Below are 25,208 nucleotides of genomic sequence, written 5' to 3'. Positions count from 1 at the left end.
TTAGAAAAGCGAGACCGAGGACTAAACACCCCCGTGATCTTTCCCCCATCACACGGATAGGGATCCCCCCTCCCCATCACGCCGTTTACGCCGCGGCCGCCCCCTCCGAAGCGGCTATAATCTTCCGCGCCATGTCCGGCAACTCGGTCGCCATGACATCCATCTCACCAAACAAATCCGTACACGGCTCCCCCTCGTACACGGCGCACCACGCCCCCTTGAACCCGCACCCCTTGGCCGCCGACGCATCCCACATGTGCGCCGCCGCGAACCACGCCTCCTCCCCGCCAAAGCTCTCCAGCACGGGCTTGTACGCCCTGGGGTCCGGCTTGCCGATGCCGTCCGCGTCGCAGCTCTTGAGGTTCTCCGCGGGCATGTCGATGCCCGCCTTGGCAAAGTACCCGCCCACGCGCTTCGCGTCGCCCGCCGTGAAGGCCCAGACTGTGAAGCCGGCCTCTCGCAGCAGCGTGAAGCACTCCTTTGTGCCGGGCCGGGCCTCGAGCTCGAGGAAGCGGTCCATGATGTAGGCTACGTCGTCGTCGGTGGCGAGTTTGCGCGGTTCGGGGACGCCGGCTTGGAAGAGCATGCGGTAGAAGAGGCTGCGGAAGATGTCGTAGAAGCGGCGGTAGCGGCCTTGGATGGAGAGGTAAGTGTACTCGCGCTCGGCGGCCTCGATCCAGGCGAAGCTGAGGAGGGCGGGCTTGATGTTGTGTTCTGCGAGTTTGGGGCCGAGACGGGTTTCGATGGCGCGGGGGATGGCGTCGTAGGACATGCAGGTGCCTACGATGTCGAAGACGACGTGTTTCCTTGGTGATGACATGTTTGTATATGTGTGTGTGTGTGTGAAGGAGCGTTCACGAAGTGATTTTGATTAAGTGTGTGAAGAACCTCTTTTTGGGTAAGGTGAGTTTGCGTGATTGCGAACCTGGTCTTGAAGGTTTATATGAGACCATCACGAACTTTTCAGCCATTGAAAATAGACCATTATCAAGAAAAAAAGGTGATAGATAGCCTCATCACCGGTGCGCATCATCGCCCTATCTCGGCGCCTGGGCCCGCGGGGATGAGCGGGGTACTGTGTACCACCGCATGTGTCATGCCGCGACGATCCTTGTTACCCCAGCCGGCTGCTCTGGCGGATCCGACGAACCGGATGCGTATCACTCGACGGGGCGACCAGTCCCGAGAGGGGGATGCCCCGAAAATAGAGACCGCAGGTATTTCCCGGTTCTTGCATGATAAGCTACCGGCCGCCGGGCCGCGCTACCCATTGGTTCCGCCCGGTAGTCAGTATCCCCTCCCCGACTAAGACTGTGCGGTGCGGTGGTAGCTTTACCCGACTAGCCATCTGTCGGACAAAGATCGTGGGGAGGGGGTCCTGAATGGGTACACTAGAAATGTGTGTTTTACTTATCGTTGAGGCTTGCGACTCAAGGCCTTTGGAAGATTGATCTCACGGAGAACTTGTCATATTACCCGAGTCAGCCATCTATACCAAGATGAAGGTGGGAACTATTGGTGATGGCTTTGACTTGACAGCTTTTTGTCCATAGAAAAACATGCGTCAGTTACTCGAGGCTTCAACCAAGTTGCCCCATTCCGTTTGAGAGTTCACTATGAGAAGGTTGAGGAGATATGTTCCGTTTTCAAGGCCATCATCGGCTCTGTCATTATGGTATCAAAAAGAAAAAGATCTCCCTAAACTGTGATCCCCACCTTGGGTCTACCGTCGGAGCTGTAAATCCATGCTATGCTAAATCCGCCAAAGTTTTGATTTCTTTTCCCGTCCATGCCATGCTTTCGTGATAAAATGTTGTTTACAATGAAGAAAAGGTCTTCTCAAATGCAGAGATCAAAATGGGCACTGTAGAGATGTATGTTAGACTCCTGGTCGTATAAGATAAGGTGAGTGTTTCTTCAAGAGACTTACCATGCGCCTCCTCAAAGATGAGCATGGGGCGGAGACGGATGGTCTCCTTGCCGCAAGCGCCAATGTTGACGCCGAGGCGCTTCATCGAGCTCGTGACGGCAGCCGCGCTCTGGGTGTCGAAGGCGACGTAGGTGCCCTGGCCCTTGCCGCGAAGGTTCATGACGTGGTCGGGGTACTTTTGGGCGAGCTTCTCCATCTCGGCGTAGAGGACTTCACCAACGCGAGCCTATAACACGTGTGAGTTTGTAACTCATGATGAGTCTGAAATGGTTCACTTACGGTCTGCTCCACGAGCTTCTTCTCGCGGATCTCGTCAATGACTGCCTTGCAGACGATGACGCGGGCGGCATCACCCATCCAGCTATAGGTTCGTTAGCGGTGGTTCAGTTAAAGACGGCGATGAAAGGGATGGCATACGTGTTGAACTGGCGGTAAGCCTTGTCGGGGACCAGCATGCGGTCGCCAAAGTAGTAGCCGGCAGTCTGGGCCTTCTTGGAGAAGGTGACGATGTCGGGAGGGGAGGTGAGGTTCCAGTGAGCGTGGCCCCAGAACTTGCCAGTAGCGCCGAAGCCTAATCAACATATGAGTGCGACTGCATAAATTTTTCATATCAAGGAGAGCCACTCACCAGTCTGGACCTCATCGACAATCATGACAACAGCATGCTTCTGCGTAATGTCGCGCAGACCTTGGAAAAAGGCAGGGGAAGCGTGGTTATCACCGCCCTCGGACTGGATAGGCTCAACGATAACAGCAGCAACGGGGCAGTGCCAGCTCTGAATCAGCTCCTCCACCTCCTTCAGGCAGCGCTTCTCCTCGGCCTCGTTCTCGGCCGCGTACTTGTCCAGGGGGTACTTGAGCGCCGGGAACGAAGCCTGGGGCCAGTTGAACGAGGGGATATCGAGCTTGTGCACGGCCTTGCTGCGCGTGGTGGACAAGCTGCCGAAGCCGCGGCCGTGGAAGGAGTTCTTGAAGCTCATGATGGCCAGCTCGGGGGAACCGGGGGTGGTGTTGTGCAGGCACGAGTGGATCTCCTCGTGCGACCACTCGGCCTCGCCGCGCTCGCGGCGGCGGTAGAGCATGAAGGCGGCCTTGTAGGCCAGCTCGTTGGCCTCGGAGCCGGACTGGGCGGTGAAGATGTGGTTGAGTCCCTCCGGGGCGGCCTTCATGAGGCCGTTCTGGAGGAGGTCGTGCCAGGCGCCCGAGGGGAAGTTGCCGATGGCGGGTCTATTGACGAGGGCGGAGACCATCTCGGGGGACTTGGCGGCCTCGATGAGGGTGGGGTTGTTGTAGCCTACCGGGATGGAGGCGATCTGGGAGTAACTGTTTTGAGAACCGGGGGAGATTAGCGAGATGCGGGTCGATTGTGGTGTGCCCGGCGAGGTGATCGGCGGCTGCGGCTCCGGAAGGTGGACTTACACATCGAGGTACTTGTTGCCGTCAACGTCGACGATGCTACAAAGCACCTGTTGTTAGCACGAGGTTCTACCAAGACAGCCGGTGGTTGCTGCGTACTAGTTTCCGGAACTCTTGTCGTAGTCGACGACGAAGTGAACGGCGCGGGCGTCAAAGAAGGTATCGAGCTTCTTTGCGCTGGCCTTGGAGATAGGTCCAGGGACCTCCGTAGTGACCGAGTGCTCAATGACAGCGGGCATCTTGAAGGTCTGGTATTGATCTGAGCAACTGAGCTATGGTGATCTTGTAAACGAGTCTTGGAGAAGGTGCGATACAGTGTAAGGTGTATGTATATCTGTTTTTTTAAGAGACTCTTGAAGCTTGCTTGATACAAAAACCCATCGTCAAGTGTTGGGAGATCGAGTATTTATCGTCCGTGGTGACGCCCGAAAGCTTCCGTTCGCCCCTTCTGCGTGTGGGAGCCGGGCACGAGCCGGCCGGTCCCGAACCGGCGCCCCATCCGGGCCCAGGCCAAGGCGTAAGAGTGAACCCCGCCAAATCTCCATTGAATCTAGCATGACCCATCCTTAAAATCCCGATTGCGGCTCATTCCAAACACATTGTGCATTGAGGCGTTCTGGGGCGAGAGTTTTAGTGTACAGAATTGGTCTATTTTCTTGCCATTTTCAGCGGGTTCAAATCACAAGATGTGTCAAACCCCCCCTCCGAGTGCCCCACTCCGGGCCCGGGCCGGTCCCACTCAAAACCACAATTGTCGTTCCCACACCGGTATCAGACAGGCGACAACGATATCGCACTGCCGCCAACTTTGACGCCATCGTGAAAGGGTTCATATAAACAGTCGACCGCATGAGGCTGTCCGGCTTACCGCGGTAGTCCTGTAGTCATCAGACCACTTTTCTGCAGGAACCAAGATCGAGGTGCATTACTTTTACTCACAATGGCATCAGCACATCAAGTAAGTGGGGTCCTCCCGTTAGAGGACATGAGCCTCTTACTGAATGTCATTCGTTTGCTAAACTATTGTGATGTTACAGTTGAAAGATGCTTCCCTGCTGAAGACATCATGCTACGTCAACGGGCAATGGATTGGCGCCAAATCTGAGAAAGTATTCTCAGTCGAGAGTGAGTAGTCCACCACCACATCAACTCGGCAGGAGCAGCCAAGCTGACACTCTCACCAGACCCTTCAACCCTCACCGAGGTAGCAAAGTGTCCCGAGTTCGACGAAGCCGACACCGAAGCATCCATCCTCGCCGCCCACGATGCCTTCAAATCCTTCCGCAAGACCCCGGCACGCGCCAGGGCGCGCCTCCTTCGGAAATGGTTCGACCTCATGATGGAAAACGCCGACGACCTCGCCAAGATCATCACTCTGGAGAACGGCAAGCCTCTGGCCGACGCAAAGACGGAAGTCGGCTACGCCGCCTCCTTTTTCGAGTGGTTCTCCGAGGAGGCGCCCCGGATCTACGGCGACACCATCCAGGCGAGTAACCCAAGCTGCCGCCTCGTCACTCTCAAGGAGCCTATCGGCGTTTGCGGCCCCATCGCGCCGTGGAACTTCCCTGCGGCCATGATTACACGCAAGGTCGGCCCCGCGCTGGCGGCCGGGTGTACCGTCGTCGTCAAGGCACCGGCCGAGGCACCCCTGACGGCGCTGGCTCTCGCCGAGCTTGCTCATCGCGCGGGTATCCCCGCGGGCGTGGTGAACATCATCACGGCCCTGGATAACACCATTTCCGTAGGGAAAGTGCTGACGACGCACCCGGTCATCAAGAAAGTGTCCTTCACCGGCTCGACGGGCGTCGGAAAGCTGCTGATGAACCAATGCTCCTCAACACTCAAGAAGTTGTCCTTTGAGCTCGGCGGCAACGCCCCCTTCATCGTCTTCGAAGACGCCGATCTAGACGCGGCGCTCAAGGGCCTCATCGCGTCCAAGTTCAGAATCTCGGGCCAGACGTGCGTGTGCGCCAACCGGATCCTGGTCCACAGCAGCGTGTACGACAAGTTCTCGCAGATGGTCGTGGACGCCATCAAGACCTTTACCGTCGGCGACGGGTTCGCCGAGACGACGACGCACGGCCCGCTCATCCACAACCGCGCCGTCGCCAAGGTCGACGAGCACGTCAAGGATGCCGTCGCCAAGGGCGCGCGGGTGCTTCTCGGCGGCAAGCCCCTGACCGAGCTGGGGTCCAACTACTTTGACCTCACCGTACTGGCGGACATGAAGCCCGGCATGAAGATCTGCTCCGAGGAGACGTTTGGGCCCGTGGCGGCGTTGTTTGCATTTGATACCGAGGAGCAGGCCGTCGAGCTTGCCAACGATGCGGACGTTGGTCTTGCGGGGTATTTCTTCAGCAAGGACGTGTCGCGGTGCTGGCGTGTGGCGGAGGCGCTCGAGGTTGGCATGGTTGGCGTAAACATTGGTAAGTTGTCCAGTTGTGAGAGCATTTGATGTCAGGCTTTTGCTAACGAGCTGCTTCTAGGAGCCATCAGTGATCCCGCCGCGCCCTTTGGTGGCGTGAAGCAGAGCGGATTTGGCCGCGAAGGAAGCAAGTACGGCATTGACGAGTTTTTGGTCACCAAGATGGTAATGACTGGTATTGAATAACGCCGCTTTTCCTGTCATGTTTTCGTTTCTTTCTTAGACTATACCCTACCAAGTACCTTACATGATAGAATAGAATACCGGTCCACGCAAGAGTTTCACTTTCCTTATGACCACTACCATTAGTATCCCCTGACTACGTGTCTTGAGGCATAGTTTATATAGACTAGTGTATAAAGAGCGAAATCTCTTGAGTGACGAAGATTATCAACAGGACAGCGGGAGTAGGAGTAACAGAGATAGAAGCAAGATATCGAAAGGAACTAGTTTGTCACCCACCTATCTACCTTCTTTTGTAGGCAGTTAAGTGTAGCTTACTCCCAATGCTGCTAGTGTCATTATTTGAAAGGAATCGGTGTCTAAAGTCATCACTTTTGAAAGCCAATAGGCTATCAGGGTTGGAATGGTCAGCAAGATGAGAAAGGGGAATGCGGTTCTAGACCACAAACCTCACCATGAGTGTACCCCACTAGACCATTAAGGTGTGATTGACCCTTCCATGTGAAGAACACGTTTCTTTTTGGCTCTGGGAATATAACCACATGAAGGTCATGACCCATATTCCAAGTAGGCTCCGTGGCTCCAATCCACTAATTTAAGGTTGTGTATTGCAGGTTTATACTGACTTGCATCAGGCATCAAAAGGTACTCCCTCCTCTTTGAGATTCGCCCAGTCAAGTCACCAGGGGACCTTGGTCTTCCTATCATTTTAGTCTAGTAGTCCAAAGATGGGCACCTGCTAGACGATAAAAGGGCATGAAGAGATTTTCCTACAGGTGAATCCCTATTATCCTGAAAGAACACAAAGAAAAGGTAAATCATTCATTCATTGTCCAGTTGGTCACTTGCTGCCTGGATATGTGCCTTTTTGGCAAAACCCTCACCGAGCCACCTGTCACCCTCCCTTTGTGCCGACCTGGAGCCTCAGGCGGGAGACAACCTGAAATATCTTCACTGTAAAGAGGATCATCTTATCCATCTCAAAGTGGAGTCAGGTGACTTCTAGGCAGTACGGGAGGCAAAGTAATGGACTGAAAGCCTTTCACATTCCCGTCCATTTGAAAACCTTCTTCTAGCACCTTGGAGGCTGTAGGCAGATATTCTTTCTCCCTTAAAAAAGAAAAAAACATCCTTCCTATTAATACTCGACCTGGACACCTCTTCTTTTGGTCCGATTTGCGCCACGCAAATTCTACTTCTTCTCAAATCGCGCGCCTCTTTCGGAAGATCACGCCCAATTCGGTCTACTATCACTTGACTCAACGGTCTCATCGCATGCGTGGTATCTGCATACAACTCGCTCAAGATGCCGCCAAAGGCTCCCATTCAGCAATCTGACGATGATTCCGGTGAAGATAGCATCGGAGCCATCGAAACATCACCGACAATCTTGGCGCAGCCAACGGGATTTCAACACAACCAGCCCCAACCTGGAGCTCAGAGCGCCTCGACCCAAGCAATTCCCATTCGCTTGACCAACGTTCCGGTGAAATACTCGTCCGAGTACTCTACCTCTCCGGACTCAGCAACTCCATTCATTCAGTCCATGAACTCCTCATACGAAGCACAACCGCCTTGGCCGTCGCGCGAGCATACTCCGCCTTCTGGGTCTGAGGATGGTCCGCCCAAAGGCAAGCAGCTGCCATCAACGGCCGAGCAGCCCCCCAAGAAGCAAGATGGGCCCTCGGACGAGCAACTTCAAACTCAACTGCAACCGAAACCGGAACCGCGATCAGGCGATCAACTTCCTACCGACACGAAGCCTGCACCCTCACCACAAAATGTGCCTTTCATTGACGATGACAACCTGTCCAAAGACTTCGAACAATACGAGAAGGGAAGCAAGCTGGTGCTCACCTACCAATCTCCGCGCCGACCTTACGGTCGTTCCGAGTATCCCAATCCTCCAGGCATCGACAGCGATGACAAAGTTCTGTCCGAAGCCGAAAAGCGCCTCTCTCGCACTGGCTTGGTCTATAACGACCGACATATCAGCAATCCTATTGCCGGCCAATACAAGGCCACTGTCTACCTCACCGTCATGAAAATCATATCCGGTGGGCCTGTTGCTGGCACCCAGGTCATTCTGTGCAAAGTTGACGAAGCCAATTACGATGACAGGATGTCCAAGAAACAAAAAGGAACCTTGCTTCGAAGCGTTTCACTCTTGAGAACGAAAAGCACACGGGTGAAGAAGCGATTTGCCAGGTCCTCGATCGCGAACTTGTTCAGCCAGGAGAATGAGGGTAGTTCCTCTCTATCTCGAGGGACCGGGGGTAAGAAAGAACCAGACGTCGCCGGCAAGGCCCCAGTTGTGGAATCTCTCGACGGTGAACGCTTGACCGTGGGTCAGCTTGCAGTCCTCAAGGTGTACGATGCCATGTTCTACCCCTTCCATTATGGAATGTATCAAGGGCCCTGGAAGGTTACATCTAGAGCTGATCAGGAGCACAGTCGCGAGGCCGGTGCTTATAAGCATCTCTGGACTCACAAGAAGACTGGATATCCACACCTTGCACCTCAATACTACGGATCCTGGGCCATCAAGCTGACGACTACAAATTCAGTCGTGGAGGACAAGCAACGATTCGCCAGAGCCATCATCATGGAGTACATTGAAGGCACCAGCATTGAGGAGCTTTGTTTCCGGACCGCCAAAGAATACCTTCTAGTTCCTCGAAACATGAAGCAGTGCAAGATGGCCGATGGCACCACTTGGGATCTTGATAGGAAGGTTCGCTTGGACGTCTTCAAGGAGCTCCTGGGAGGCTACGTAAATATGCTTCATCACGGGGTTAACATGCGTCTCGATCCCCAAAACATTCTTCTCACGGGTAAACGCGGAGACGAGGTTCTCAAAGCAGAGCAACCTCGTGTTGTGGCAATTGACTATGTCGATGCGATGATCGACGATGAGAGGAAGGAGCCTCTCAGGATCTACCAAATTTGGGAGAAGCCGCCTCATCCCTGGGGCGAGACGTCTTTGCCAAAGATGCAATACTTTCACGGCTGGTTTCCCCATCATTGGAAGCCAGGGCACTTCGACAGCTGGCTGATTCGCACTTTCGGACAACTTGACGACCCGAAATATACGGATCCCAATATTTCGAAGAACCCTGAACTGTCGAAGGCCCGTCAGGCATCAAAGCAACCTGAACTGGACCAAGACTCTCAACCTTCGCATTCTTGAGCATACGTAACGCGAGTGGTGAGGGGGTTTCTATCATGATACAACGGATACAACGCCTTGGGATTGATCCCCGGCCAGGAGACACTGAATGTGGCGGACTGAAAGTTTGGAGTCGGGTATGGTGGAGGAGGCACATCCACAAAGTGATATCAATACATCAGATAAGGGGATGAGAATTAGGAGCATTCGAACGCGAATGAACCAGAGATGATTCTGATGAATATCTTAGTTAGGGTCGGTCTTCCCTCAGCAGGAAGCTCATTGCTGTCAGTAGGTAGCTCAACATGGAATCGCTTTGATGAAGCCCACCTGACTTGGTGCTTTGAGTGAGTTGAATGGGAAAAGATTTCCCGCTGTTGAACATGGGGCATTTTATCCAAGGTGCAGAAACATGCTATGCTGGTGCGCCAAGTAGTGGTAGTGGCACCTAGAAATTGAGAATGTTTTGAGTCGCAAGCTAAGCATCCAGTCCACTGCGTACCTTTACGCACTTACCTCTGTTTCCGTCGTTGCTCTTATCCCTGTTACTACTATTCTTTCAACCTAATGGGTTCTACTCTTGATGTGTTCCTTGAAGAATGGTCTTCAAGAAGCGTGGTGAGGTAGTGGTCGTGAGAAAAGTGGCCTCCCTGTTCAACCTAATGCTGCTACGACATTGTGACTTTTCTGCTATACTTGGGTACATGAAACCAGTTACTCATCATGTCTAGCCGCTACCTTCATTAAATAGTACCCTTCTCATCCTGTGCGCGGAGCGGAGTCTTCTCATCATGCTCCTCCTCTGCATTGCCCAACGAAGCAGTCTTTCTCATGAGCTCACGAACCATCGTGTCGTCTTGCTTGCGCTGCTCCCCGCGCTTCCTCTCAGCCTCCTGCATCCTCTCGCGTTCCTCAAAATCCCGAATTCTCCGAGCTGCTCCCTCCCTGCGTTCTTGTTCCTCACGCCGAGCGTCCTCCTCGGGGTTGTCGGTGGAGCGACGGAGCGACGTGGTTTGCCACACTGCGACCATGACGATCACCTGGAAGAGCGCGGCGGAGACGCCAAGCATAGTGAGGCCGGGGTCGGGCATGATGAGATATCTTGTCTGCTGAAGTATGTCAGAGATATTGCGATCGGCTACTCACATGCAGAGGGACTTACTGCGTAGAATAGAGGTTGTTATGTCGATTTCAATTCTTGCTTCGGTGGGCGCGGTCAAGTCTGGCGCAGTGTGATGTATCTTTGCGGGTGCGTCTTGGTGGATGAGTATGGACGGTCTGATAATTATTGTAGATGAGAAGGAGACAGAGGAGAAAGATTCTCCCTCCCGAAAGAGGATGCCGGAAAGGTCGGCTTTATGATTCAGGACAAAAGATTTCTTCCGCCCGTGGGTTTGTAACACCTTTTCGGCGGTGTACCTCTGTGAATACGGGGGACACGGAAGCCAGCCAAAGTCCGAGGGCTTCGGGTCCGAGTGGGGCACATCGGGGGCTTAGGTGGTGGGCCGAGCAGCCCCGGCCCTCCGGGTGCCACCCCGCTCTCCATAACCGAGATCCACAATTTCTTCTCAAGATGACGGCTGACGGCGAGAACCATGTGCTATGAAAACCTAATGTCAGGTAACTAGGTAGGCTGGTAGATCACTGAACGCCTACTTGGCTCCTGGAGCTTTTCTTTCTCTCGAAAAAATAAAGTAAAGGATGTAGGTTGGCTGGAGGGCACCCAGATGACTCCAACCACAGTCTATGGTTTGCTTGAGAAACGTACCACTAGTTTGGCGCTTGCGTAGAGTAAGCAGAGATTGACTCTCCATTTGAGTAGAAACGTATACGAGGATTTGTGATGTAATCATCCCACGTTCTCTGTCCTGCAAAATGTCATGAAGGTCACGGAGGCCTTCAATCGTAAAAGCTCGTCGCTTGACAAAACTATAACGGTATTCTTCACACGTATGGAGTTCTGGGTCTTGGTGTTTTGCGTAATATGTGCAATGTGTGATGCATCAAGCATGATATTTACGTCCTCGACGGTAAAATAGTAAGATATGTACATGAATCTGTCGTTGGTCTCTTTGCGTGTGCCCGACTCAATACCTCCCCCAATTATAACCACTGAAAAACTCCAACAGGAGAGATAAAAAGGGAACAAGTAATCCAAGCAAAAGCGCTTAGAGCTTGCCGAAGCCGGCGCTGGTGGCAACAGCCTTGGCGTCGTTGGCGGTGCCGGCAGAAGCGACGTTCTTGCCGGCGAAGTTGGCGAGGATGGAGGTGTGGGAGCCGACCAGGGTGCCGCTGGAGCCGTAGGCGTTGAGCTGGCAGGCGTGGCCGAGGTTGGTGGAGCACTTTGCGTTGGTGGTGGAGTCGGGGGAGGCGAAGACCTGGCCGGCGAGACCGGTCTGGTAGGCGGCGACGACGTTCTGGAAGATGTTGCCCTCGGCGACGATCTTGGAACCGGCGTCGGCCTCGAACGCGTGGCCGGAGTTGTCGTACCAGTAGTTGTTGACGGCGTGGAGGAGACTGTGATGGATCCTTGTTAGTCGGAAAGTTCGCTAGCACCAAAACCGGCAGGAATTATACGTACGTGTTACCGGCGACCTTGGGGGCTCTGCCAGAGGTGTGGTGGACGTAGTTCTTCTTGAAGGTGACCATGTCGTTGCTGCCGGTGAAGTAGAGTCCCCAGTAGTGGTGACCGTCGCAGGTGGCGGACCAGGAGGACGAGCCGTCAATCTCGTTGTTGGAGATGGTGACACGGTTGGAGGCGCCGTTGCCGAGGACGATGTGCTGGCGGCCGATCAGGGAGGTCTTGACGTGGTCGATCCAGACGAGGTCGGAGCCGTCGAGAGTGATGGCATCACCACCCCAGACGTACTTGGGGTTCAGGTTGGTGATGTGGATGTTCTAGCACTGGTAGTTAGCCCCTGGCCGGCATGATAGTGACTAGTCCAGTGAAATAAGTCTTCATACCTGGATGATGATGTTCTTGGCGCCGCCGGTGATGCGGAGACCCTTGCCAATGATGACACCCTTGCTGCCCTGTCCGATGAGGGACTTGTTGGAACCGAGCTTGATGGGGTTCAGGCCAGCGTTGTCGTAGCTATGAAGTGAAGAAGTTAGTATCATGAAAGTCACTGTATACCCGCAGGATGTAAGTGATTCTCTACGTACGTCGTGGAGACCTTGGGGGCGTTGGGCTGGTAGTTGGTGCACCAGTTGTCCTTGTTGATGGCAGTCTGGCAAGCAGAGCCAGTACCCCAAGGAGCGCAGCCGGTGGCAGTGGTGGTACCCTCAGTGTTGCGGAAATCAAAGGTCTTGGTCAAGACGATGACGCGGGCGGAGGAGTCGGTGAGGTAGGAGACGAGCTCGGAGGTGGTGGAAGGGTAGACGGGAGTGGCGCTACCACCACCGGTGGTTCCCTTGGCGAAGCCCTCAGCGGCGCCAGAGACGGCGTCGGCTGCGAGAGCCAAGGGGGCGAAGGCAGCCAGTGCCACGGAGAGAAGAGCAGATCTCATATTTAGAAGGCTTTCGAACAAGAAGAATAAAAAGGTAGATACAAAAGAACGAAGAGGGTTTGGTCGGATGTAAAAGAGAGACAAGAGGACGAAAGCCGCTGGAGTAAGAAGGGAGCTTCCAAGTCAAAGAGCGCGGCTCAAGGTCGATCATATATGTTTGTTTGGAAACTGTGCCGCTGTTCGACGCCGCTCCTTCAACAAACCCCCTTCCTCCATGTCTTCCATCTCCTTTCCCAGGCAACCCAGGTAGTACGGATAGAGTAGCCCCCTAACCACCAAGCCTTCGAAGAGAACCCCCCACCAGCAGGGCCAGACGAAGGCCTCATCTCATCTCACAGCTCCTCATCCTTCTAGGCCTTCGAAAGAAAAGCACGCCCCCAATTGCGCAGTCGGCCGAGGAACATTGCTTAACCCACCCACACTACTTTCCGAAGAATCATGGCGTTGGGTGCCGGAGCCGACTTGTTCGAGGGATAGAGTGGTGGGTAATCCCCACTGATTCGTGGGGATTTGCTGCGCTCTGTGGCCCCTTCATCTACCACGTCACCCCCGTCCGGCCCGGGGTTGCGGTGATAGCTTCGGCGGCACAATCCGAATCGAGCCCGTCGACGAAGACGTTCGGCCTAGCTCGCGGGTCCTCGCACGGCCTCGCATTCGTCTGTGGCGTCACTTCCATCAATGAAAAGACGAACAGAAATCTCCGCTGGTAGGGCCGCGTTAAGGGGGGGAGGGGCGGGAGTTGGGAAGTGTGGCTGCCCCCCTCCCGGAGACTAGAGACTGCCAGCGATGGAGCACGGAGAGGACCTGCTGCAGTGAGATGTCACGGGGTCACGGGGTGTCCAAACCAGTCAGCACTCATGTCCACGAGCGGCAGTTCGCGCTCCTAGGGTACCATTCATTTTTGAGAGGAGAGACTACTCCGTCTGCAAGGTGCCAAACATGGGTTCAGAGAAATTTCCGCCACTAAGGACACATGGGATCCGAGAAAAGGGAGCTCCAAAATGCAGAGCACCACGCTCTACTCCGTAAGCTCTCCATAACTCGTTCCGATGAAACGGTTGAAAATTTCCCGGTTGATGGCGTCTTACTAGGTAGGTATGCGTACTTTCTGACATTTGTTAGCATTAGCAAACTCGGGCACGCCACAAACGCCGCCCTGCGGCACAGACATGGAAGAGCAATACGCGCGTGGGCATTGGCATACTCTAACTCACAGAGACTGAGAGACCCAGTAATCCATCAGAACAAATCAGGGGTTGTGAGAAAATAAACTAACAAGCTTCTAGCCTCGGCCTGTCTCCGACTCTACGTGTGACAATGTCACATACCGCAGTACTATGTCGTCCTGAGAAGGGATAAGATCTGTTAAGCATAAACCGCGGTAGGCGCATCAGGCTCCATTTATTTGGCCCAAGCTCCTTCGTGGACTTTAATTTTTACTTTTCGGTTACACGTGTATTGTGAGTCGTGACGGCAGTCAGTCTTCCCCCCCGTACTGCAAAAAAGAAACCTTTTTCTCAAGGACGTGGTCTGCGGAGGGAGAGAAAGTCAATCGGAAGCAGAAAAAACACACACGCCATTTCTGCTTGGTGCGGGTTGTCTCTCCTTAGTGTTTCGAGTCAGGATGGCATGGGCAGCCGGATGCCTCGAACGGGGTTAGTTTGGACGGGCTGATTATGAGAACTAGGCGGCTAATGCCTTTGGCTGACATTTCTTCTCCTTCGCAATCCGTGCCCATTCAGGGGTGAGATCCAATCCCGGGCAGAATTCGTACACCAAAAGTTGTCAAGGTCCCAGAGACCAGGATATGCATGCCAAGAAATAGATTGAGCCTCAAGCCCAGCCCACGAGGAACTCGAGGAAGCCCCATATGGAGGAGCCACAGCCCACAGGGAGCCACATCTTGAACGATATCCGTTATCAAGCCACAAGGATGACGAGGATGAATTGTGGTTCCCGTCACTTCTTCAAAGGATCGACTTTTCCGGTGAGATGGAAACTCTTGTGGGAACTCTGGGAACAGCACCACAACACCCAGTATTCCCGACCTGTTCCCTTACATCCCTCTGGCCATCAAAATTGGATCTCGGCTCTGTTTGCCGGGACACACGGCAGCAGCGGTCAGACCGTCAGAATGGCGGATAGAAGCGAACCAGAACCTCCAAAGCCTCCAATCATCATGGCTGACCTGAACCTGTCACGTGTATCACTGTTTAACTCCATCGTTTTGTATTACTAGAGGATTGCCGCAGTACATATAGACGCTACCCTACCCTCGAATTCCGCACTATTTAACCTTAACCCTTTTTATAAGTTACCTATCCTTTTTTTTATTCTACCCTCTCTTTTATTAAGGGATCGCTAGAATCGTAATTTTAATAAATTATTAATAAGCTAATATTATTATTTAAAAATAAATAACTTATTTTTATATATAAGCGCTAAAAATCTTATTATTTTAAAAATAATAATAAATATATTAAAGTATTTAAAAGAGCTTTTTAATAGATTTTTAATACTATTTAAAGTAATTATCTTTAAGTTATAAAAAGAAACTAAGGTATTATATTAATACGACCTTATTTATTTTATTAATATTAATAATACCCTTTTTAATATAAGATATATTAATAATACTCTACGGCTATTATTACGGTAGTAGGTATTAGGGCCCTATGGGCCCTGTGGCTTAGCCTTAGGCTACGAGGCTAAGCTCCTAATAGTTACGTAACGAGCTAGACCGCTAGGCCTAAAGGGCTAGCCCGCTAGCTTCTACTTACTATTTTATTTTTTCCCTCTTTATATTAAGTTTTTAGTTAATTAGGTTAATATAATAACGTTCTAACTTACCTCGAGTTCCCTTTTATAATATTACTTAACGTTACTTAATTAACTATTTTTTAAAAATAGAATAATAATATTTTAATTAATTAATTATTAGCTATTTTTATTAAAAAAAGCGTATAAAAGAGCTAAGTAATAGCTAACTAAATTAATTATATATAAATAATATAATTAATACTCCCTAAATATGTACCCCCTTTACTAAACATAATAATTAAAAAATATAACTAGGGAGGCTAGGTCTCTTTTTATATTAATAGCTTTTAATAAAGTCGCCGCTTTTATAAGTCCTAATAGAGCGTTATAAGCCCTAATAAAGGCGCTAAGTTCCTAATTATTAACCCTAAGGTCGCGCTATCTAACTAGTTAATAAAGCGTTTTTTACTTTCTATTACTTAGACTAATTATTTAGCGTACTTTAATAACGTAGCTAATTAGCTTACCTCGCCTATTTATATTTATAATAATATTCTCTTTAAAAAAAATACTAAATAGTATATTAACCTCGACCTTATTTAAGAGCTATATTTTAAAAATAATAAAAAAACCTTACTTAAATAAATTAAATAGTAACTAAAAATACGCATTATTTAGTACTAATTAAAATAGGTCCTAGCTTTTATTATTAATTAGTTAAGTAATAGTATTAAGTACTTATATATAATAACTTATAAAAACCTCGACTTTATATATATTACTATTATAAAGCTCTATATTATAAAAAAAGCCCTTACTTAAGCCTATATTAATAACATAGCTATAGCTAAAAAGCTAGAGTAATTAAAGAACGGCTCCTAAGCTAGCTCTATTTAGAATATTACTACCCTTAGTATACTAAAATAATAGCTAATATACTTAGAAATATAAAATAGCTACGAAATTACTTTAGCTTCATCCTATCTCGTTACCTATAGCTCCTAAAAAATACTTAACGTACTTATCTTTATAAATAATAATACTAACTTTAAGTTCGATTATTAACTTTAGTATATTATAAAGCGCTTAGAGAATACTAATTATAATATAAATAAGTACTATTTAAAATATATTATTAATAAAATTAGAAATAGCGCTACGGAATTTATATACTTAATACTAATTTCTAACGAGATTATTATAGCTAAGTAGCTATTTTATAAGCTTAAGTCGGCTTATATTAACCTAATTATTATAAATAATACTAATTATAAACTAGACGTACTTATAATTATATTTAAAAACGTCTATTAAAAGCGCTCTATATTTACTAAGCTCGTACGTATTAATAAGCTTTTAAAGTCTTAGTAAAAGCGCCGTTTTTATAATAAGCTACTTATATATTTTCGTAACTAGGCTATATCGAAGTACTTAAATAATACGGCTACTTTTTAAAAATATACTAAGTACGTTACTTAGCTAGTTAACGTAATATAGCCCCTTTTTATAAAAAACCGCCCGGTTAAAGCTTCTAGTTAGACTTACTAAACTTTAAGTAAAAGTAGTAAAAATAATAAAAGTAGTAGAAATAATAAAAGTACTAGGGGTATTAAATAGGACCGAGGTTATACTTCTATTTATAAAACAATCCCTAAAGCCTTATATTAAAAACTTAAAAATAATAATACTTATTTTATTTATAATAATACTAAATATATCTTTAAAAACTACCCTAAAAAGCCGAAAACTATTATAACTATTATTAACGCTACCGTGGGCCTTATTAAAATAGAATTAGGTTTAAAAAACTAAAACCCTTAGTAAAAGTAAACTCCTAGCTAGGGGATATATATAAAAAGGACAAAAGATTAGTAATTAATTTAGTAAACTTATAAAATCTTATAGGGGGCTAGCCCTTTAAAATAGAGCTTATATTAATATTTAATAAATATAAAATTTACCTAAAAGTCTTATTTAATACGGGAGCTAATAAATATAGATTTATAAATAACTATATAACTTTTTTATTATAGCGGTTCTGCGCGGCCCTATTTTATAAATTACTATACTTAATCCTTATTACCGGGTTTAATAAAGAGTAATTAAATAATACTAGTATAATATAGACCGCTAACTTATATATTAATTAACAGGTCTTTTTAAAAATACCCCTCCTTTAGTTTAATACGGGCCGCTACGACCTAATCCTAAGGTAAAAGTAATTTAAATATTACGGAATAAACCCTAATATTTATTACTAATAGTTAATATAGCCTAAGGACTTATTATTATAAGAGACGCCCTTTACTATTATTAAGGATATTAAAGACCTATATACCCCGGAAGTTATTAATATATAATACTAAATCGACGCTAACTATTAATAGGACTTATTTAAAATAAATATAACTTATTATAACTAAAAGCTTTAGTAATAGTAAGTAAAGGGTATACTAATTAGGATATTATTATACTTATTAAAAACGACGGCTTACTAAATATAATAGTTAAATAAGGCTAAGAATATAAAGAAAATAGAACGCGCCCTTAATAATATTAATATTGCCCTTATAAAGAGGGCTAAGTAATAAAAACTATACTTAGTAATAATATAAATAAATATTACTTTTATTAGCACTCCCAATTTCGAAAAGAACCTAAAATAGAACGACGTTAAAATAGGCTCTATATTATTTTATAAACTTAATTATATTATAAAAAATAAAAAAGAGGAGGTAAACCCTTTATATAATAATAACTAAGTTATTCGTAACCTTATAATAACGAACTTATTAAAGTATTTACGGCCTTAGACTAACGTCTTTAGTAAAGTAACTAGCGATATATTAGCGCTTTATAAGCTATATAACTATAAAATCGAGCTTTTAAATAATAATAAAGAGAAGCTAACTTATTACTTTCTATATAAGTAGTTAATACTAGAGCTAGAGGTTATAAAAGCTTATTTATTAAAGTACTTATAAAAGGGATTTATTAAGCTAAGTAATACTCTTTTTACGTTACTAACGCTATTTATAAAAAAGTATAATAATAATCTACGCTTCTATATTAACTTCTATAAGCTTAATAAAGTTATAAAGAAAAACTATTATTTATTATTACTTATTAATAAGACCCTCGTGTAGCTAAGTAGGGCGAAGGTATTTATTAAACTAAATATTAAATAGGCCTTTTATTATATTTACCTCGACCTAGCCTCTAAAGACTTAATAACGTTTAGAACCTATTATAAAATATATAAATATAAAATAGTACCCTTTAGGCTTTATAACGGGCCTATTACGTATTAATAATATATAAACGAGATATTAATAAAGTACTTAGATAACTTTTATATAATATATATAAATAATATCCTAATTTTTTTAAATAACCCCTTCTAATACTAAGAGTACGTTATTAAAGTACTAAACTATTTATAAAAAGTAGGCTTATAAATAAATATTAAAAAATACGAATTTAGCGTTACTTTTATAAAATACTTAGGCTTTATAGTTTTTATAAAAAGTATATAGCTTAATAAAAAGAAAGTCTTTATAATTAGAAATTAGAAACTACTTATATTATTTAAGAGTATTTAGTTTTTTTTTAGGTTTTATAACTTTTATAAGAGATTTATAAAAGACTATAGCTACTTAGCTAGGCCCTTTACGAAGCTAATAAGTAAGGGAGTTCTTTTTAACTTTAATACCGATTATAAAACGGCTTTTAAAGTTATAAAATTAATACTAACGTTAGTACTTATCCTCTATTATTTTAAATTAGAGTTACTAACGTAATTAAAAACTAATACTTTTAATTTAATATACGCTAGAGCGCTATTATAATAATAAGAGGATAATAAGTTATAATACTTAGTAACTTTTTATTTAAAAATAATAAGTAGCGCAGAGCTTAATTATACTATTTATAATAAAAAAATATTAATAATAATACTATACTTAGAAGAATAGCGCGCAGAGCTTATAAATTATAAGTATAAGTTTAACGTTATTATAAACTATTAACTATTACTATTCTTTATAACTAAGCGCTTATTTAATTTATAATAAGCCCGCTAGGCCGGTATATTAATAGATTTTAATTTTTAAATCTATTATTACCTAGGGAAAGAGAACGTATTAATTAACGCCCTTTTATAGAAAATAGAGGATATTTATACTTAGTAAGTATTAAAAGAGGCTAATAAGACCTAAGTCTTTTTATTACTAAGATTATTATCCTCCGATATTATAATAAAGTTATAGGCGTTATTAAGTACTATAATTAGTTAATTATAGCTTATAATTAGCTCGCTCTTATTAAAAAACGAGCTCTAGGGGTACTTATTAATAAAAAAGATTTTAAAACTTAATAAAAACCTTATTATAATATACTTTATATTAATATAAGCATTAATAACTAAAGGGGGCGAGCGCTAGTCTATTTAAAATAATAGATTATTAATAATAAATAAAAAGCTCGTAATATTTAAAAAAGAGAACCTTTATATTATAATTATCCACGAGGTTTATAAATAAAAGCTCCTTGCCTATTTAAAGCGTAATAAAGTTATAAAAATAATTAAATAGTAATATTATTAACCGGGCCTAATAATAAATACTTATTAATACGTACGGAACTATTATACTTATTACTAATTATAAAAGCCGTATAATAAGCCCCTAGGGGAGCTAAAGCTACTTTTAGTACCTAACTACCCATAATAATATATTTTTATTAACTTTATAATTATCCTTATTAATTAAAAAAGATTTAATAATATTTAAGTAATAATAGACTACTTAAATAAGAGGGTAATATCTATTTTTTATTATAAAATTACTATAGTAAAGGATATAAGCTAGATATTTTACGAATAAGTACTACTTATTTTCGACTTATTAAAAACTATTATATCGGACCGAGGCCCCTAATTTATCTCTAACTTTTAAAAAGAGCTCTATAAAATTTATAAGGTTAAGTTATAGTTATTAACGGCCAACTATCCCTAAATAAATAGCTAAATAGAAGTACTAAATTAATATATTTTATAATAGTTAAGACTACTAATTAACTAGTATTAAAATAATTAAAGTAATATACTACTTATAGTTAATTTCGTTTATACTACCTAGCCTAATAAGACTATAGGGCTATTATTATATAAAATAGAATTTAGTTATTAATTACGGCTCTTTTTTAATTAGTCTAAGTAAACTTACTAATTTAGCTTTATAAAAAAGAAACTAAATTATACTAACGTATAGCATATAGCCTAGGGAATATATAAAGCTTAGGAGATTACTAGGGGTAATATAAAGGTCGCTTAAGTATAATATAAAAGGTATACTAACCGCTACTAACGCCCGGACGACCTAAAGCTAGGGGACTAAGTCTTTATTAATACCTCGTACTAAAAGTTTATTAATATAAATAAATTATAATAGCTATAAGCCGGGCTATAGCCTATTATTAGCGCCGGATAGGGGGGTATATAAATTATAAAACTATTAATAAATAGCCGGGTATACTTAGTTTTTTACCTAAATAAGCTAAAAAAGGCTACTAATAACCTACTACTTAAGTAAAATTAAGACCCGCTATTACTAATTATTAATAATAATAATAAACCGGAATACGAGGTCTTAGAAGTTATTAAATTATACTTATATAAAAGAAAACTATAATATTAAGTAAATTAAAAAAGATATAATACGGACCTAACTTAATATAATATAAAGAGCTTTAAATATATACTAATAGTACTCTAAGTATTTTATTACTAATACTTAATTACTAAGGGCCTATTACGGAACGTAAATATATAAATAAAAGCTATTACGGTTAGTAATTCGTTATTACTAAGGGATAATAATAATATAATAATAATAATTATAACTATAAATTTGCTAAAATAAGAGGTAATTTAAAAGTTTATTTTTAGTACTATAAATAGTACTCTCTAGTATAAAGGGGGGGGTAATATTATAATAATAAGTATTAAGGCCCTATAAGCCCTATAGCTTAGCCTTAGGCTACGAGGCTAAGCTCTTAGTAATTACGTAATAAGCTAGACCGCTAGGCCTAAAGGGCTAGCCCGCTAGCTTCTACTTACTATTCTATTTTTTCCTTTTTTATATTAAGTCTTTAGTTAATTAGGTTAATATAATAGCGTTCCGACCTACCTCGAGTTCCCTTTCGTAACACTATATTACTATATTTTATAAATCGTACTTAATATTAATAAGGCTTTTAGCGTTATTTACTAAGTTTTTTATTAAAGTTATTATTATAAAGTTAGTTTAGTTATTAATATTTTAATAAGTATTTTAACTTAGTATACTTAGAAGCTCTTATAGCTCTTAAAAAGAGGTTTTTAAAGGACTTATAATTAAACTTTCTATTTATTATAAATAAAGCTATTATAATTAAAACTATAATACTATTTATAAACCTTGATAATGAGTAGTTAATAATATAATTTCTTTTTATAATAAGTTTAAAAAAATATCTTAATTTAAGTACTAAGTAGGTATTATATTATTTTATTAAAACTATATTCTTATACTTATAATTTAGAAAGAATTAACTTTCTTCGATAATAAGGTACTTAGACCTGAACCTGTGTTTACTATGATTGGTAACTCTCTTTCCTGGGAGGGAACGCTGTTCCATAAAATATGGCTTTGTGAATTGTCAAGGTGCTATTCAAAGTTGCAGTTCATATATTTATATTAACTTCTCGGTACGAACCCCCTCTCCCCTCCTTGTCTTACCAATGCTGATGGAGGCGAATTGAATTCGATTTCCCACTCCCCCCCACCGTCCCGACCCGGGCGTCGTTTTCCCTTTGCCCATATTGCCAGTTCGCAAACTCATACGACTTTACACTTCACCAGGGGCTCTGGTATTCTCAACAAACTCTCTCTCGCGTGCCAAGATCTCCTTCTCAGCCTTGGTGTTACCCTCCTTGGGCAGGTACGAGAAGATGACAGGAATCAGCGCCGCCAGAATAGTTCCGAAGCCGGTGAAGGCGCCCGTGACCGCGAACCCCTTTACAAACCGGGGCCCGTCCGACGAGGGCCAGAGCCTGCTGCCGTAGACCGCCGAGAGATTTCCGACAGAGTTGACCAGGGCCACCACCACGGCGCGCTTTTCCGCAGGGAGTGAAATGACCTCGGACGTCCAATTAAGCATGAGCGGGAGCGCCGTGTACAGGCCGGCAATGTAGAAGCACAGCATGGCGTACACGACTTTGGGGTTCGACACGGTCACGCAGACGAGCGTGCAGATGAAGCTGAGACACATGCACCCCGTGATGTGCCACCTACGGTCCCTCGTCTTGTCGGCCGTGTACGAGAGCACGAGCAGGAAGACGGCGCCGACCATCCAGATGGGGATGGTCATGTACTGCGCCATGACCGACGTGTAGCCCATCTGCTTGACGATCGTGGGGATGAAGTAGGAGATTGTGCAGGAGCCCAGGTCCATCGTGAAGAGCACCACAAAGATGTACGTCCGCGGGTCGGCCAGCGCGGCCTTGAGAGATTGCCAGTGAGTGAGGCGCTGGCCGTGTCGCGCCGCCGTCGTCTGCCGATCGTGGATCATGCGGACCACGGCGAGTTGCCGTTCCTCCAATGAGAAGCGCTTCGTTGTCTCGGGGAAGTCGAGCAGCACGAACTTGAAAATCACGGCGAACCCGACCGTGCAGACGCCCTCAATCAGATAGAGCCATCGCCACCCTCGCATGCCTCGAACGCCTTCCATGTTACCGGTGATTGTGCCAGCGAGGAGGCCGCTCACGGCGCCGGAGCACACAGAAGCGGTGTAGAAGATTGAAAACCTCTTGCCTGTAAAATGCAATTTCACCTTAGTACAAGCTGACGTAGACCAGTTGTGGGGCTTGGCATCCATCTGTACTTGGGCTACTTTTACAGATGAAGAGTAGATTAAAGTACGGGACTCGCGGGTGATACCGTGAAAGTAGGTAATAAGGTAGGTAAGTACTTACCGATTTCTGCCTTTTTGTACCAGCAAGTCATCACGTACAAGACACCAGGGAAGAATCCGGCCTCTATGCAGCCGAGAAAGAACCGAAGAGCCAGCATTCCTTCGTAGTTTTTGACGACCGACATCACGGAGCATACGGTGCCCCAGACAATCATGATACCGGGCAGGTAGTACGACGGGCGAGATCGAGTGAGCAGCATGTTCGAGGGAACTTCACAGACGAGATAGCCAATGAAGAAGATCGAAAGCAACATGGCATATTCTGCATTATACATCATCTTTGTTAATACCGATTTCTTTAACTCTATTAGTATCCCTATTACAGGGTAGTTAGTTCGAACCGTAGTTAACGAAGAGATTAATTAAACTATATAAATATCTACGTAGTAGGTATAAAAAGGAGGTTCTAACCGTAGGTTAGGCTAGCTATAATAATTATAAATAGGGCCCCTAATTAGCCCCTGCGTAGTTAGCTATATATTACGGTTAAATTAGACTTTTAATCCGATATTAACTTTCTCTTTTTTTTATTAATTTAATTACTATAGTTAGAGGTATAATTCGACCTTGGGCCCGTTTACTAAGTCGTCTCCTTTTCCCCTTTTTTTTACTCTTTTTATATAACCTATTCCTTTATTCGTATAGTAACTTTTTTTATTACTTACGAATTACTCTAATCCCTTATTTAGTACTACTTTTATAAAAACGTTTGCGAGGTTATTTTTATTATTAATCTAACGGATCTCGAGTATCTTATACCTTTTATATAATTACTTAAGGGTTATAATATTAATTATAAGCCTCTTTTTTATTATTATTCTTAATTTAATAAGGTATTTATATAGCGAGTAGGAATCGGTATAAATAACCGTTAGAATAGGTAGAAGGCTAATTTAATTAATAATCTTCTTTAGTATTATTAAAATTATATAAGAAAGGTTAACGCCGTTAATTATACTATAGACCTCCGACGCTAATATACTTCTTATTACCTACTTATTTTTAATTAACGAGTAGTGGATTATATTATTATATATAGTAAATTCGCTCTCGCTTATACTCTCGTTAGCTAGGATAATAATATACCCTAATTACGAAGTAAGGTCGTTATTATTCGTAAATAACTTATTAATAAAGACGTAGAGCTTACTAGTTATAAGGTCGATTAGGTAGTAAACGAGACCTCGATTAAGATTCGTTTTCTATTACTTAAGCCGCTTATTAAGTATTTTAACGTCTTATTTAGTTAGATTTATAGCCTATGCTACCCTAGCGTAGTTAAAAATTACTTTAGGCTAATAAATACTTATAATATATACCCCTCGCATAAGCTTAGCCTTATACTACTTCTTAATATTAATTATATTTAGATCGACGAGGTTAATCTTCTCGCCTTACCCCTTTTACTAAAAAACGACGGTTTCCCCTTCGATTATAAAAATCCTACTATTAAATACTAGGGGTATATTTATTATAAGGACCTCTTTTAGCTTTATTACGAAGCCCGCTTTTTAGAGCTCCTTATCCTCCTTTTTTATAAAATTAATATCGGATAGGCCTAATATATTATCGGTCTATATTCTAACGATTTTAAATTAGTTACCTTCGTACTCCGTAATTAATAAGTACGGGTCGTACGTAAAAGTAATTATTAATAATTAATTAATATAAAAATCGTAGTAAGTAGCTTATTAATAAGTGCCCGATTTTACGAGCCTATATAGTAACTTAAGTACTTTAATAATCGTGCTTTTTAAGTACTTACTAACTATTTCTTTTAGTAAATAGGCTAGGATTTTTTTT

The 25,208-nt window shown here is 44.0% G+C and overlaps 7 protein-coding genes across 7 annotated transcripts; 3 read left to right on the top strand and 4 right to left on the bottom strand.

Moving 5' to 3' along the window:
- Positions 1-85: 85 nt before the first annotated feature.
- Positions 86-4,164, bottom strand: CLUP02_02158 (4-aminobutyrate aminotransferase; the record flags this gene model as incomplete). The annotated part of the gene is made up of 17 exons (XM_049281192.1): positions 86-806; positions 859-1,012; positions 1,077-1,263; positions 1,337-1,391; positions 1,458-1,489; positions 1,586-1,664; positions 1,728-1,748; positions 1,822-1,864; positions 1,931-2,156; positions 2,210-2,291; positions 2,348-2,501; positions 2,559-3,253; positions 3,350-3,385; positions 3,446-3,618; positions 3,698-3,885; positions 3,945-4,001; positions 4,086-4,164. 17 exons carry the CDS (start codon positions 4,162-4,164, stop codon positions 86-88), a joined length of 2,982 nt encoding a protein of 993 aa, XP_049137149.1.
- A 122-nt stretch (positions 4,165-4,286) lies between these two features.
- CLUP02_02157 (succinate-semialdehyde dehydrogenase) lies at positions 4,287-5,957 on the top strand (the record flags this gene model as incomplete). The annotated part of the gene is made up of 4 exons (XM_049281191.1): positions 4,287-4,304; positions 4,384-4,471; positions 4,531-5,772; positions 5,833-5,957. 4 exons carry the CDS (start codon positions 4,287-4,289, stop codon positions 5,955-5,957), a joined length of 1,473 nt encoding a protein of 490 aa, XP_049137148.1.
- Positions 5,958-7,260: 1,303 nt separating this feature from the next.
- On the top strand, positions 7,261-9,144 carry CLUP02_02156 (uncharacterized protein; the record flags this gene model as incomplete). The annotated part of the gene is made up of 1 exon (XM_049281190.1): positions 7,261-9,144. One exon carries the CDS (start codon positions 7,261-7,263, stop codon positions 9,142-9,144), a length of 1,884 nt encoding a protein of 627 aa, XP_049137147.1.
- A 722-nt stretch (positions 9,145-9,866) lies between these two features.
- Positions 9,867-10,214, bottom strand: CLUP02_02155 (uncharacterized protein; the record flags this gene model as incomplete). The annotated part of the gene is made up of 1 exon (XM_049281189.1): positions 9,867-10,214. One exon carries the CDS (start codon positions 10,212-10,214, stop codon positions 9,867-9,869), a length of 348 nt encoding a protein of 115 aa, XP_049137146.1.
- Positions 10,215-11,291: 1,077 nt separating this feature from the next.
- On the bottom strand, positions 11,292-12,632 carry CLUP02_02154 (pectin lyase; the record flags this gene model as incomplete). The annotated part of the gene is made up of 4 exons (XM_049281188.1): positions 11,292-11,640; positions 11,705-12,021; positions 12,088-12,217; positions 12,289-12,632. The coding sequence occupies 4 exons, from the start codon at positions 12,630-12,632 to the stop codon at positions 11,292-11,294; spliced, it is 1,140 nt and encodes a 379-aa protein (XP_049137145.1).
- A 153-nt stretch (positions 12,633-12,785) lies between these two features.
- On the top strand, positions 12,786-14,824 carry CLUP02_02153 (uncharacterized protein; the record flags this gene model as incomplete). The annotated part of the gene is made up of 11 exons (XM_049281187.1): positions 12,786-12,881; positions 12,971-13,338; positions 13,425-13,444; positions 13,501-13,657; positions 13,755-13,863; positions 13,919-13,951; positions 14,018-14,054; positions 14,114-14,160; positions 14,243-14,376; positions 14,471-14,590; positions 14,671-14,824. The coding sequence occupies 11 exons, from the start codon at positions 12,786-12,788 to the stop codon at positions 14,822-14,824; spliced, it is 1,275 nt and encodes a 424-aa protein (XP_049137144.1).
- A 7,456-nt stretch (positions 14,825-22,280) lies between these two features.
- Positions 22,281-23,683, bottom strand: CLUP02_02152 (allantoate permease; the record flags this gene model as incomplete). The annotated part of the gene is made up of 2 exons (XM_049281186.1): positions 22,281-23,323; positions 23,407-23,683. 2 exons carry the CDS (start codon positions 23,681-23,683, stop codon positions 22,281-22,283), a joined length of 1,320 nt encoding a protein of 439 aa, XP_049137143.1.
- Positions 23,684-25,208: the final 1,525 nt, after the last annotated feature.

The sequence above is a fragment of the Colletotrichum lupini genome, chromosome 1 (genome assembly GCF_023278565.1).
Source record: "Colletotrichum lupini chromosome 1, complete sequence".
NCBI classification, from domain to species: domain Eukaryota; kingdom Fungi; phylum Ascomycota; class Sordariomycetes; order Glomerellales; family Glomerellaceae; genus Colletotrichum; species Colletotrichum lupini.
Note: the sequence above shows the minus strand (reverse complement) of the source record. Positions and strands in the feature narration are given on the sequence as shown.